Genomic DNA, 15,083 nt, shown 5'->3' with positions numbered 1-15,083 from the left:
TCTACTTTGAAGTGAGCTTGTATTTTTATTTCTAGAGAAGGGACAGAGTGACCAGGGAAAGCAGTCACTTGCAGTAGTCCCAAAGCAAGATAAATGTGAATTCTTTAGGATGCCTGAAGTGAGATATGAGATAAAGTAAATAAATAACAAATAATATATCAGGCTTCTTTTACTAGTTTTCAGATTAAACATGAGTGCCCCAGTTTTCTCCAATGTTTTCTTCTCTGACCTTCCACTTTACTACAGACATGTATTTTTTTCCCTGAATGTTAGATCTAGAGTAAAACTTGAAATGTATGAACAGTAAATATTTGTAAGAAGTAGATACATATTTCTGAAAGAAAATCAGGCACCATATATTTACCTAATGCACATTTTGTGCATGGCTTTGTATTTATTCACACATTTGGATACTTCTAACTGCAACATACATGAAAAATTTGAAAATGTACTGTACTATGTACATTCTGTACCAGTGCTTTTAACACTAACAGGTGCCAAACATGGAGAGGTCTTGTAAAACTGAATTAGTTGCTTACCTTTGGAGACAGAAGGCACTATAAGGCATGCATGTACATATCTCCTTCTATCCAAAAGTATTCTTGGAGGAGAACAACATCAAGTCACGTTCTAAGGAATGGCTGGTGAGAAGTAAAATCATTCACATACTTTTACTAAAGATAAAATCATTCACATATGCACTTAAAGCATAGCTGAGTAATACATAGAGGGAATGTGATGGTAGAGATACACCTAGGCAAGTGTGTAATTCCATATAAAAAGTGGGAAAATTGAGAGGATAAGATAGCCAACTGTTGAATCTAGCTTTAAATTTAAGATGTCTTCCTTTCCTGAGCTTCTGGCAAAAACTTTTACTTCAACATTTCAGCGGGAAAGGTATTTTTTTTAAATTTCAAACCAGTTGAAATTATATTTCTTTTCCAAAGAGTATGCCCATGTATCATTCCTACCAGAACATTTGGAAGTATAGAAGAATGGACATTGCAAGTTATGTTCAGACACTTGGCTTCCAAGTTAGCAAATTTCAGCCATAATGTCTGGGCTTAGATATAGGCTGTATCTAGCTATGAATCAGACAAGTTTTTGATAATTTTTTTAGTTAAAAAAAAAGAAAAGAAAACATTGCTAGTACTGGTAAGCATGTACCATTCATGTGTATGTGCCTGCACAGAGAGATACACACATATATACACATATGACTGGGCAACATTTGCTTTTCTTTTCTTCAGTAATAAAACTTTTGGGTTTAATGTCCTTTAGAGTAATTCTGAAAATGCAAGTCAGAGACCTACATTACTCTGGGGAATGATGGATGTTTAAAATGCAGGCCTGTCAGTGCAAGGCAAGCTTGTAAGACAGAAGCCATAGCATTTATTTGGCCAACCATCATAACGGGACAAGCAGGCAAAATTTGAAGGCAGAATTCGTGAAGATCTGACCTTTTTTCCGAAACATGAAATTGGTCTAATGCATTTGTCTGAGAACATGACAGCCAGGGATATTAGAGATACAGTTATGCCTTTATACTTAGAGGCCTTTTATAAAATCACAGCATCACAGAAGTATGGCTGGGAGGAACCTCAGAAGATTGCTCTCTCCAACTACCTGAAAGGAGGTTGTAGTGAGGTGGGTGTTGGTCTCTTCCTCCAAGGAACAAGTGATAGGACGAGAGGAAATGGGCTCAAGGTGCATCAGGGGAGGTTTAGATTGGATATTAGGAAAAATTTCTTCACGGAAAGGGTAGTCAAGCATTGGAACAGGCTGCCCAGAGAGGCGGTGGAGTCACCATCCCTGGAAGTGTTCAAAAAACGGGTAGACGTGGCACTCTGGGACATGGTTTAGTGGGCATGGTGGTGTTGGGTTGATGACTGGACTGATCATCTTAGAGGTCCTTTCCAATCTTAATGATTCCTAGTTTTCACTTTCATTATAAATAACCCAGCCACCACGCCAGGGAACATGAAATTGCTACTCTCCCCTTAACTGGTTTAGTGGTGGACTTGGTAGCGTTAGGTTAATGGTTGGACTGGATGATCTTAAAGGTCTTTTCCAACCTAAGCGAGTCTATGATTCTATAAGATCATCCAGCCTATTTACCTTCCCACAAGATCCGTTACACTCAAGCCATGTCAGACAAACATTTGTCGAGTCTTTTCTCAAAAACTCCAGATGAAGGAAAATTAAGTCCAGTGCTTTGCAGTCTGTACTGGTACAAAAATTTTCCTAATAACTAACTAAAATATTTTCTGCTGCAATGTAAGGGAAATGTGGTTAGAAGCTGGGTCTTCCCACCTGTAATGCGATGCAGACTACAATTCCAGACCATGGTGGCTCAAATGCTTTTTGTGCACCTCCAGCGAAAATTTTGTTCTAGGCTTGTGTGTGCATACATTTGTGCATGAATAATGCAACAAGGGTTTAAGACAACAATATTAAACAAAATAAGATCAATATATGTTATTTTTTATCAAAATAATACAAGACAAGAATATTTAGTTGTTATACAACTGAGAAGAAAATGGCTGTCACCTTGTAAAGGAACTTGTGGCTTTGCCCTATGCACCCTTTCTGGTGCTCAGCCCAAACTGCCACCCAACCACCTCTGCAAGCTTGAGGCTAGCCAGTGAAATCCCCCTCAAAGACTTACTGCTTTGGTGCAACAATGCACTACAAACCGGTAATGTATCTAAGTATAAGCATTAAAAAAAACCTAGGGAAATTTCAAAATTCTGAATTATGCTGTTGCAGTGTGTAACAGGTGTGTCCCAGGCTTGCAGCTACCCGTCCTGTGCAGAGGTATGCTGCCCGTTCCCCTAGCTAGATGGAAAAGAAAGACTTTAGTGGGGTTTCTGGTGGAGGAGGACCCAGGATCCTCCCCTGCTATCCTAAGGTAAAGGTTGAAGGCAGCTTTGGAAATGAGTGGGGAGCTCTTGCTCCTGCTGTGTTTGTGATGGTAGTCATGCTCCAACCATGATCTACCAAGTACTAGTGCCACACTCCAAGCATTTGCCAGTGGTCTGAAGACTACTACCTGGTCTCTCTGTCCGATGCTAAGGAGTAGTAATAAGGAAATATTGCTCTTCTAATGTTACTTACCTGTATGAGCACTGCCTATGAACATTGTAGAATAGATGTTATATGATCATCAGCATGAACCTATTCCTGCCATCATAAATAGAAAGGATGACTGACTATGAAAATTTCTAATTCACTATTGAGAAAAACACTCAAGAGACTTTCTTTACTGTGAGTTCAAATAATTGATTTTTATTATTAACTCTGGCATTGATTTCTGTGTGCTACATATGAGGTCATATTTTGTGCTGGTTTTTATGGAAAAGAAGAGTCTCAATGCATAGAAAGAGTATGTAGTTGTGATAAAGGGGCTCTTCCCATTCAGGACTGGCTATAGGAAGCAACAGTACCAAATGTATTTTATACACACTGTATAAGCTTTGTTATACAAAGAATTTTTATTTTTTTTATTATTTCCACTATATTGTAAGAAGCAATTTCATGTTAGTAACAGCTGTTTAATTTTCTTCTACCCATTTTCATCTTAAACAAATAGAAAGCCTTCTGTATTATACTCATTTGTTTCTTAGCTGAATGCAACAGCCTTTTTCATAAACATTGCTGCTTGCTCATATTTTCTGTTATTGTCATAGAGATTTAAGAACTGTACAGATAATACTGTTTCCAATTTATTAACCTAATTCAGTGTTACTGCTAGAGAGTTTTTACTGAGTTGTTTAGGAGAAAAGTTTTAGTTGAACTATACTGTCATCTTGTGGTGACCAACGTTTCTGGTTCAAACTCACACATAAAAGTTTTCTTTTTGAACTGAAGAAACTGGATACTGTACAAATAAAGTTATGTTTCTTGTGGCTGCTTGGTAACAGATACTCAGTGTAGTTTCTTCCCCGCTAATTCCAACCCAGGTGTCTACCTCTGCAAACCAAGATGGTATCCAGAAATAAAGGCATCCAAACTGACCCTCATGAAAATGTTGCCTTTGAATTCCTCAGTTCTGCAGCCCTCCTGAGACAGTTACCCAGGTCAAAGTGATCAATATCCAAGAGGATACTGAAAGGCATTCCTTTGATCTAAGATATTACATTTAGAAATAAAGACTTCAGCTTGTCTGCTCCTCTGAAGATAATTGGTATCAAGCACTGACTAGCTTCTAGTATATATGAAGCTTGAATCTTCACTATTCCTATCCCTTGAAGTCAGCCCATTTATGCAAAGGGTGCTACACATGTGCACAAATAAGTGATGCCATATGATGACATCAGACAGAAATTGCTTGGATATCACTCTTGCATTTGCCACACACAAGCCCTTTCAGAGTGTTCAAGTTTTGTAGAACCAGTACAACTACCCAATTTTTTGAGCAAACCCCACCACGGTCACATCAGGGACTGTACTGCACCATGGTGACGGTGTATTGTAGCATGACACCAAACCCGTGCAAAACAAATGCCGCTGAGATTATTTGGTACTCGTACCCACCTTCCTCTCTACTGCCTAGCCAGCCCTGGTTTTGGTTTCCCTGTCCTTCAGCTGGACTTATCTGTAAGGCTGCTCTGCTGTAGTTGTGGGAGGGACTGGAAGTGGGTGATTCTCCTCTTTCCCAGCACAGTGCCAGGGCAGAGCACAGAGGTCAGGATGGTCTATGGGCCTTGGGTGGGATCAGCTTGAGGCAGCGGGGCTTGCACCCTGGATGGGCATACCCAGTGTTGCATTTTGCTTCAGTTTTTCAACCCCAACCAGATTGGACAGGCTGCAGAACATGGTGCTAGCAGATACTGAAAGGCACTCACCTCCATAGTATTCAGTAAACCCTGACCTAGATGCTTAATAGGATCAGTGTTTGCTGGCACAACAACGAGTTTCTCGCATCACCAGGCCTGTCTGGACCACAAGTGCTGTGCAGAAGCTGTGATAGGACACCGGCTGCAGTGACAGACTGCTGTTTTCCATGTTCAAAAAGACAGCGCTGAAATTCAGACGTGTCACCTTCTAAATTTTGGACTACTTCCCATGTATCAAAGAAGAAGGGTGAATCAGCCAGCGCTGAATTTAGGCTGGTGCCATTCAGCAGCTGCCAGCACATGAGTCTGTGGGTTTTGAGCAGCCTGGAATTCACTAGGGGCAGTGAACTTTGTCCTCACCTGCGACCTGCACAGGGGCTAAGAGCTTCTGAGAAGGTACTGGGTCAGCCACAACTCTGCCCGTTCTCTACCCTAAAAGTGTCCAGTGTTCCTGAACACTAAAGACAACTGCATGACGATACCAAAAATCTTTCTTTCCTTACAGGTTTGAAGACACGCAAACGAACAAGATTATTTTTATCCCACAAAGGACAAGAATAATTCCTCTGGCACCATATCCTTCAAGGCAGCCAAACCAACGTACTTCCTTTGGAGGCTGTTGCCATGGCATCTGTCCAATGCCTTCATAGCATCTTCCAGATTTCTGAGATCTAACGAGAGAGAAAGAGGAAAAGAGGCCCTAGTTAAAAGACACACAGCAAGGTTGCTGGGGAGAAATATGACTCCAGCCCAGCCTGTAGGATAGATTCATACTGTTTGAGTTAATTGGGATTTTTTTTTTCCTGTATGGCATTTAATCCATAGGACACTGAGTTTTCTCTATTGATTTTTGGCAAGGAAGACAGAATTGCTATAAAAACATTTTCGTTAAGTCAGTCAGGGCAAAATTAATTTTACCTAACTTCAGCCACCTCTGTGCCTAGACTAAGGGCGCTGTCTAGGCTCCTGTTAGAACTAACGGAAGGAGAAGTGTTTCTCCCAAGGATGATTTTTCTAGCCTACTTTGGACACCTAATTTAAGATGGGATGATTTACCCTGTGGAACCATTTATCTCTCTCCTTTAACTACAGCAGGACCATGGATGGGCTTTTTGCCTTGATTTTCAGGTGAGGTAAAATGAATATGAGCAAAAGCCTCTGCCTTAGGTGTTATTTTGGTGATAGAAATTGCCAACCAAAATGAAAGAGCTGAGTGAACAGCCTGGGCCACATCTTTGTGTGTCTGGAATCAATGCAGCTAAAGTCAAAATGGCTTTTTGCCCCATCCCTTAACCTTAGCAGAGGTCAAAAGCCTCCCAGCACATAAGTTAGCACCAAAGTAATTCAGCAAGAGGCCACACTCAGGAAACAAGTGAGGATAAATTAACATCCAGGCAACTATACAAGGCTGGTTTGTCCAGCAGTGAAAATGCAGCAGTCGGACACAGCTTCACGGCTCTGGGGACTGTGCCAAGGGACAATCCCTTTTTCTGGACAACGAGCTCCATGTTACAGGGGTTCAACTGTCCATACGTTCATCGTGGGAGTGTTCCTCACAGTTTGCCAGCTTGTAGCAGGCACAGACACCTGTGTTTTGGAATAACTGTATTTATAGTCAGCAAACCAGAAGCAGAAGGAGTGAGATCCAGCCTGCCAGATAAATTCATATTTTTATCTAGAGCTGTTAGACAAAGTTATACAATTCAACAATCAAGGATAAATAAACTGGCTTTATCATCAATTTCTGACTTTGTTTGAGATGCCAAGGTGTTGAACTGGTGATAAGATAAACACAAATTTCTTCAGTTTCTCTCTGTACATTATTTCCCCCACATTAACTATTCTAAGACAAAATCACGTGTAGATTGTGAATCTACTGAAGATGTGTGGTAGGCTGGCATGCGAGAATTTAAATGGTGCATCTGCAAAAAGCCCAATTTTGCGTTCATGATGTCCACTGTGATGCTCTCGCCGGCGGGCAGACCGCCACGTGGCGTGGGGGGCCTGGGGCGGGGGGAACACGGACAAGCAGAGCGCACAGGAGGGGCTGCATGTTTTTTAAGGCAGCTCACTTTGAAAGTACGTATTACAGCCAAGACTACCCTGTCCCTGAATTTCATTCTTTGAAGTAATTTTCACTTGAAGGTGTAAGTAGGGCCAGGGCTCCGCGGCCTGAAGCGGAGCTGCAGGCGCCTCCGGGCACTGCAGCAGAGCAGCAGCAGCGGAGTTAAACACGACGGGCCCGTACGGCAGCTCAGGTGCGCGAAACATTTCCTCTACCAGGCAGAGACATCTTTACACGTAACTTGCAGGACCAGTCGGAGCACGGCACAGGACACACCGCCACACCCCACCCACCGGTTTTGGGGTGGTGGTAGCGGGGACAACCGAGCTTTCAGGGTCCGGGCCCCCGAGGGTCTCACCCGGGCCCCCGGGGCCCCAGGGTGGCCGGTCTGCCCCGGCGCCGCCGCCACCCGGAAGGGCTCCCGGGCACCGCCGGGCACATCCGGGGCGGGGCGGGGCGGGGCGGGGCAGCCGCTGCCGCCGCGCTCCCGGAAGCGCTTGCCGGGCCGTAGCGGAAGCGGGGCGGGGCCCGGCCTCTTTGGTGGTGGCGGCCGGGCAAGATGGTGAGCGCTGGGGCGCGGGCGCGGGGTATCGGCCGCCATCCGCTGCCGCGCCGGGCCCTGCGGGGCCGCGGGCCTCGTCTGGGGCGCCTGGGCGGCCCCGCAGCCTGGTGCGGCCGGGTTCGGCGGCGGGGCGGGCACGGCACGGCGGGGCCGGGGCCGGGGCCGGGGCCTGGGCCTGGGCCTGGGCCCAGGGCCGGGGCCGGGGCCGGGCCCAGGGCCGGGGCCGGGGCCGGGGCCGGGGCCGGGGCCGGGGCCGGGGCCTGGGCCTGAGGGCCGGGGCCTGGGCCTGAGGGCCGGGCGACAGCCGCCGCCCTCCCTGGCCCGGGTGGGGGCGCGGGGCGGCTCGTCCCCAGCGGGGAGGCCGCGGGGCGGTGCGGGGCCGCGCTGCCGCGCTGCCGCTGGGGTCTTCTCCGGGGTCTCCTCCGTGCTTGCTGGGGGCCGGGCCGGCGCTCTCCCCGTGGTGGAGGCAGCCGTGCGGATAACGTAGCAAGAGGGAGATCAGTCGCCAACGTCTCTTGTGATCAGTGTGCGGCTGATCTGTGTGAGGGAAATAAGCTTTTTTCAGGAAAAAGCGGTTTAGTGTTTATCAGTGATGAGTTTGGGGGCGATGGGAAGGGAGCTGGAGATAAGCGCTCCGTGGTTTCGTTTTATTTCAGCACGGGGGGGAGGGGGGGGGACGACGGATGACAAGACATGGCGAGGAGAGGCGTAAGGAAGTAATTTCTAAAAACAGCAGGTGAAACTGAGTTGGTGTGTTTTATCGGGCTTAGTGGATTTGTGCATGTTTTTTAGGGGAGCTTATTCTTTTAGTTACTTGGCTTGCAAGTGCTAGTGATATTTCCAACATGCCATGTCTTGAAACGCTTTTCAGACGAAGGGTACATCGTCATTTGGTAAGCGACGAAATAAGACACACACCTTGTGTCGTCGATGTGGGTCCAAGGCATACCATCTGCAGAAGTCTACCTGTGGGAAATGTGGTTACCCTGCTAAGCGTAAGAGAAAGTGTAAGTAATAAAGTTTTTACGGAGTTGAGTTTAAAAACCCGTGTTTTTCTGTCTTCTTCAATAGTATGACTTCTTTTCCAGCCAAGGAAGAACATTGTCATCTTACCGTGTTTGGAGCTTTTTTCAAATTAATGCTAATTTAACCACATTTTAGCTAATGTCCAGTATTACTACGTATAAATTAACTTAATTTATAATTTTTTCTTGCTTCTGTCAGTTTGAATAATTGTGCTGTACAAATGTAACGTGCATCTTCATTATTTGGTGCAGATGAGTAACAGTAACTTGTATGTTTTAGATAACTGGAGTGCAAAGGCGAAAAGACGCAACACCACTGGTACTGGTCGCATGAGGCACCTGAAAAAGGTCTACCGTCGATTCAGGTATAACATTTTAATACAAACTAGTGTGGTGTGAAATCCTGCATAGATACCACTTCATTATAAAATTCATCATTCAAAGTTAACATTTTTATTTATTTAGGGCACTTAATGTGGTGTGGTCTTTCTTCTTAAATATAGCATGAAATAAATTATGCATTATATAATCGGTTGCATATTCCTTTGAGGATAAAAACACTCACTTGCTGTTAATATACAGGGTGTGTAAGAAACTCTGATGTTTCTGTTAAGTGTAGATAGTACAGAATACAGAGTATTGCAATAAAATGCCCGCATTTAAAAAGATATGCTTTGTGTAGCATTGCCTCTATTTGTGAGTCAACTAAATTGCCAGTGCACTGAAGTGTGCGTTTTTAAGAGACAAGTCTTGAAATGCATTGCAGTCCCCTTGTGCCCACAAAAACAAAAGTTCAGGACTGGAAAAACTTTAGTAGTCACTCTTATTTGCAGTTCAGTTAGCAGTAAGTAGCTATAACATCAGATTCTGAGTTACTGGTTTCTGATGTTTCTGTAGATTTGTTACAGAGCTTTGAGTTGTACTTACAAGGTAACTGTGGGGATAATTGTACTGTTAAACTCATTAAAAATTTCTTTCGTATGACCTCCATGTTCTAAAATGGAGCTCTGTAGCTTCTGGCTTAATACACAAGAAAGCTGGATGAAAAATACCAAGTCATTCAAAAGTGTTGTTGTAAAAATGTGGACTGGATTTAACAGTGAAAAGCAGGAGTCATTTTAAGTCCCAGACCTGGGTATAGTTGAGAGATCCACCCATTTGTTTGTTTTGGTAAGCACAATCTTTCCCAGCAACAGACAGAAAATACCTTACAGTGTGCAGCTGTAGCCTGCTTCCCACTGACTGTTGCTGAGGTAGAAATGTCATATCCAAAAGCAAGCTTGGGGCTGACTCTTCTTTTGTCATGCCTGTCTTAACCTCTGGTTGGAGGCATAGAGGATTTCTGTAAGAAATTGACTTACACTTCACAAATGTGACATCTTCTTACTAAGCTGGGTTGCTTATTAGGAACATGAAGTAAGGTGTGCTGTATCTGATGCAGTCTTGCAGTGTTCACTCAGTTTTTGAAATCTTTCTGTTTGAAGAAGTCAAATTTTACTTCAGAAGAGAGCAGAAAGCATGCTGCTTATTTGAAACACTTGTTAACAAGATGTTTCTTACTAAAAATGTCTGGTCATATGAACTCAGTAGTGGTTTTGGTGCATTATTGAGATAAGCTGAAAAAAGCTGGTGAACTTGATCTAAAACATTACTTGTCAGAAAATAACCTGGAGCAGGAATCATCCTTCCAAAAAGTGGTAACCATATTTCTACTTGCAGGAATGGATTCCGTGAGGGAACCACACCGAAGCCCAAGAGAGCAGCTGTTGCAGCCTCCAGTTCATCGTAAAGACTCATCTGTTTGTTAAAATAAATGGTCTTATCCAGAAAATGTCACCTTTTATACATGTTTTTTAATTCAGTGAAATGCAGGATTCCTGAAAATACATATGTTTACACCCACAGTTTCTTGATGGTATGCAGTGAAACAATTCATTAAAAACAATCCTTTAATTGACTTTTCATTTGATAACACCTCTGCCTTGAAGAGGACCATTATCTCTGCACTGAACTTAAGAAGAGGCTTGTATGTGTTATTCAACACCTGCAAGAGCAGTGGAATGTTGACACTATGGACTTGCCCTACTTGCCTCTGAGTTTCATTGTGCCCTAGCATGCAGAGTCAGGATTTAGCTTAAAGACAGTAACTTGAATAAAGGCTCTACATGCTGTTCTGGTATGAAATAAAGAGGGATTCCCAGTCTTAGCCGTTTTTCACTGCTCTGCGGTGCTGAAAGGCCTGCAAAAGTATTGCTTATTCAGTGGGTCAGTGCTTCTTGGGCAAAAAGAAACTCCCAAGTCCGGAGCACTCATATGGCCAGACACAAAAGGATTGGAGATCTGCTGTAGTTGAGACAGAAGTTGCCCAGAATGGTCTGGGGAGGTTGGTGTGGAAAGCTGATGCACAAAAAGATCTGAGTTAACTATGCTGGGCCTATCAATAAATGGTAGGTAGTATGATACAGAAGTCACTTGGGGTACAAAGGAATTATAGAGTGAATTACTGATGAATTTGTACCCTACGTAGTGTGTGACTGGGCTACTTGATTGGCTTTCAAACTCTGCTTTAAAAAAGTGATCATAAGCTGTTACGAAAGTTTGGGGCATTGTGGTAATCACTGCAAGAGTTTAGAGGATTTTCAGATGCCTTGAAGAGAAAATACTAAAAAACCAAAAGCTTCTGATGCTTCTAAGCTTCTGAGGCTGGCCTTACTGTAATTCCTTTTGTTTCATCATGAATTTCCAGAAGCAGCATACTGCTTTGTCAGTACTGAAGGATCAGCAGTTACTGTACCAATTTGTGCAAATCACTGAAGAAATTTTCAGCCAGGTTTGAAAATGGAGTGCACCTGACTGCACTTTCTTACATTTTTAAATGAAGTATAGTTAATGCTTTTGGATACTTCAGTGTTTCTACTTGGGCTGTTTCTAAACAAAAAGAAATCTTGCCCTGCTGTTCTCTTAGTAGGTGACAAATACACCGTACTCACTCAGCTTTCAGCTGATCCATCTGAGAGTCTGAAAGTAAGTGGTGGTGAAGCTTTTAAAACAGGGCTCAGGAGTGCATCTGAAATGTGTTTTTTGGTGATATGCTGGGAAACACTTAAATGTGGGAGGAAGTAATCATAAATGTGTCTTTTTGTTCTTACAATAACCGCTCCAAGCATCTTAAAGCAGGTCAACAAGTCACTAAGGGCTTGTTGAGCAATGGTACAGTTGGACAGTGGTATGGCAGGTATTCTGACTATGGGTGGGAATGAAAGCCTTTGCTTTGCGAAGTCTTACATGATGTTTGTGTAGTGTGGGATTTTTGTTCTGAGCAGCCTGTTACACTGACCCGCAAATGTGATGCACTGCTGCAAAGGCAAGTGCTTAGCTATTTGCTGCTGCTGCTACCTATTAGCTCCTCAGTCTAATATGTTTGATTTTTGCATCCTTCAGACTGATACATATGGCACAGTTAGATGGTAAAGTCTTAAATTACATCAGAAATTACTGCATTTCATATTCATTTGTACTGGGTTTGTGTGGCAAGGGTTTGGGGCGGGGTGGGGGGGCTACATGGGTGGCTTCTGTGAGAAGCTGCCAGAAACTTTCCCCATGCCCGATAGAGCCGGCTCCAAGACGAATCCGCTGCTGGCTGAGGCTGAGCCCATCAGCGACAGCGGTAGCACCTCTGGGATAATGTTATTTAAGAAGGGGAAAAAACCCACCTGCACAACTGCAGCTGGAGAGAGGAGTGAGAATATGCAAGAGGAACAACCCTGCAGACCCCAAGGTCGGTGCAGAAGGAAGGCAGGAGGTGCTCCAGGCACTGGAGCAGAGATTCCCCTGCAGCCCCTGGTGCAGCCCATGGTGAGGCAGCTGTGCCCCTGCAGCCATGGAGGTCCATGGTGGAGCAGATATCCACCGGCAGCCCAGGAAGGACCCCATGCTGGAGCAGGGGGATGTGCCCGAAGGAGGCTGTGACCCCATGGGAAGCCCTAAACTGGAGCAGGCTCCTGGCAGGGCCTGTGGACCCATGGAGAGAGGACCCCATGCCAGAGCAGGTTTGCTGGCAGGACTTGTGGACCTGTGGATAGAGGAGCACACACTGGAGCAGTCTGCTCCTGAAGGACTGCACCCTGTGGAAAGGACCCAGGCTGGAGCAGTTCGTGAAAAACTGCAGCCCGTGGGAAGGACCCATGTTGGAGAAGTTCGTGGGGTTCTGTCTCCCATGGAAGGGACCCCACGCTGGAGCAGGGGAAGAGTGTGAGGAGGAGTCCTCCCCTGAGGAGGAAGGAGCGGCAGAGACAACATGTGATGAACTGACCCCAACCCCCATTCCCCATCCTCCTGCGCTGCTCAGGGGAGGAGGTAGAGAAATTGGGAGTGAAGTTGATACCGGGAAGAAGGGAGCAGTGGGAGAAAGGTGTTTTAAGATTTAGTTTTTATTTCTCATTATCCTACTCTGATTTGACTCATTCCCCAAGTTGAGTCTGTTTTGCGCATGACAGTAATTGCTGCATGATCTCTCCCTGTCCTTATCTCGACCCATGAACTTTTTCATTGTATTTTCTCTCCCCTGTCCAGTTGAGAAGGGGAGTGATAGAGCGGCTTTGGTGGGCACCTGGCATCCAGCCAGGGTCAACCCACCCCATCAGTGTAGCAAGTCTCACTTATTAGACAAAAGTGTATCAGATGAAGGTTTCTCAAAGGCAGAGAGGTGTTCAGGTCATGTGGTGGTGGAAGATTCATTAGCTTTGGTATGTCTAGCTCTGAAAGTGCAACTGCATGCCAGAGTTAAAGAAAAAGGGATCCTTGTCAGCTTGACTTGAGGGTCAGAGCTTTATTTCAGTATCAAACTTGTAATCAATCCCTGCTCACTGCAGAGGGGATGGGCTAGATGATCTCTCAAGGTCCCTTCCAACCCAAAGCATTCTATGATTCTATAATAATTGAGAATTCTGCTTATTGCCATGGAGCAGTATTTCATCTGTGTTGGTTTGTACTGAAAGGATGGCAAGACCTAATACAGCTTGTTCAGCGCATAGCAAGCCATAGGTATCAGGCAACTAACTGATCCCTCAAAGGCAATTTAGAGTTCTAGTACCATTGTACATCCTGCAAAGACATGTAAATAACAGTACCTGTTTTTTAGATAGGTTGTGTGCGTGAACTGGCAAATCCAATAGGGTGAATGAGCTACACCTTTGTCAGTGTGAGATTGTTGACTCCACAGGCAGGAACAGCTGGACAAGGTGTTTCACACTTTCTGGTCTCCATCTCTTTCTACCATCCAGTGTGCTAGCATAAAGTGGTGCTACTTTCACTTTACCTATAAATTAAGATTACCTCCTCTGTTGCTGTATTGTGAAGGTAGTATGGAGACCAGTCCAGTTACTTTTTCCCCAATGACACAAGCAAACGATGCCCACTAGATTATTATGACCTCTGGAAAGGGGAGACCTGGTCTCATGTCATGAGATGTTCTAAGAGGAAAATGTTGGGGGAAAAACGGTGTTAGTCACTTTTCCTCATGGATTTACATGAAAAAGATTCATTGTTTGATGACAATGATTTGAAAACCTCTCTTAAGTTACTTTCCTATACACAGCGGTAACTACTACACTAGATTCTTAAACTTCTCTGCTCTGTTAAATTTGATTCAGAGCCCTAAATGAGAACCTTTGAGGTCTTGGCCTTATGCTACAAACATGGAGGCTTCTTTACTCAAAATATCAAATAACTTGATTAAGTGATGCTATTTGTGTTACTCAGAATGTGTATAAACTCCCCCACCTCAAGGGGCAGTTGGTATAGGCTGCATCCATAGAAACATATATATAAAGCAAAGTAAATTCCAACTGAAATAATTTTGGGGGTATTTCATGAGGTAAACAGGATAATGAACATGTTAAGGCAAGTTGGCAAAAACCTGCAATTTATTCATGGAAACAAAGTCTATTTCTTGATTAATGGGGAGATCAAAGTTCTAGTGCTTTCCAGAGAACGCTGCTTTCTTAACATTGTTTCATCTAAGGTGCCAGCAAACTGGGGACTATGCTTTCTGATAAGGTATTTCATATGTAGGTAACAGAGATCTTGTATTTATGTATAGGGAAAAATGCTGAAGGACAAAGGACAGAATTTTCTAATTGCAGTAAAGCTGGGATAAATACTGCATTTAATGCTGTTTTTTTCTTCTTGTGGTAAACTTACCTAATGATCCTCTGATGGTGTATATGCAAAATAATCATTAGCTGAACTTAGTACAGATCTTTGCCTATTTTACTGTTGCTGTAAGACTGTGGTATGTAAAGGGACTCATGTACTGTTGTCATGGTGCAAGGTACTGTATGTTGCCTACTGTACCAGTAAATGCCACTGCAACTGTTCCCAGTAATCACTGTTGCAGTTGTTACAATACTGCTCTGCAGCAGCAAAATGTTACCAGATAGAAGTTACAAAAGAGGAACTGAGGTTAAGATTTTTGGGATGCCACATCTTGAAGAATAGGACAGGTATTTGAAAGTACATCTTCTGAAATCCCTGGTTATTACCCTGACTACTACCGCTCTCCCTCTTCCACCTATAATAAGGAAAGAACATGA

At 44.0% G+C, this 15,083-nt stretch overlaps 1 protein-coding gene across 1 annotated transcript; it reads left to right on the top strand.

Annotated features, from left to right (window-relative positions):
• Positions 1–7,431: 7,431 nt before the first annotated feature.
• Positions 7,432–10,322, top strand: RPL37 (ribosomal protein L37). Its single transcript, XM_075725813.1, has 4 exons — positions 7,432–7,465; positions 8,337–8,472; positions 8,771–8,855; positions 10,210–10,322. The coding sequence occupies exons 1-4, from the start codon at positions 7,463–7,465 to the stop codon at positions 10,277–10,279; spliced, it is 294 nt and encodes a 97-aa protein (XP_075581928.1). The 5' UTR covers positions 7,432–7,462; the 3' UTR covers positions 10,280–10,322.
• The last annotated feature ends 4,761 nt before the right edge of the window (positions 10,323–15,083 follow it).

This window comes from Pelecanus crispus, chromosome Z, assembly GCF_030463565.1.
Source record: "Pelecanus crispus isolate bPelCri1 chromosome Z, bPelCri1.pri, whole genome shotgun sequence".
NCBI classification, from domain to species: Eukaryota; Metazoa; Chordata; class Aves; order Pelecaniformes; family Pelecanidae; genus Pelecanus; species Pelecanus crispus.
The sequence above is the reverse complement of the archived record's forward strand: the minus strand, read 5'-3'. Positions and strand labels throughout refer to the sequence as shown.

Coding starts and splice junctions, on each gene's coding strand:
- RPL37 (XM_075725813.1), top strand. Junction 8,473..8,770: donor TGCTAAGCGTAAGAGAAAGT/GTAAGTAATAAA, acceptor TGTATGTTTTAG/ATAACTGGAGTGCAAAGGCG. Junction 8,856..10,209: donor AAGGTCTACCGTCGATTCAG/GTATAACATTTT, acceptor TTCTACTTGCAG/GAATGGATTCCGTGAGGGAA.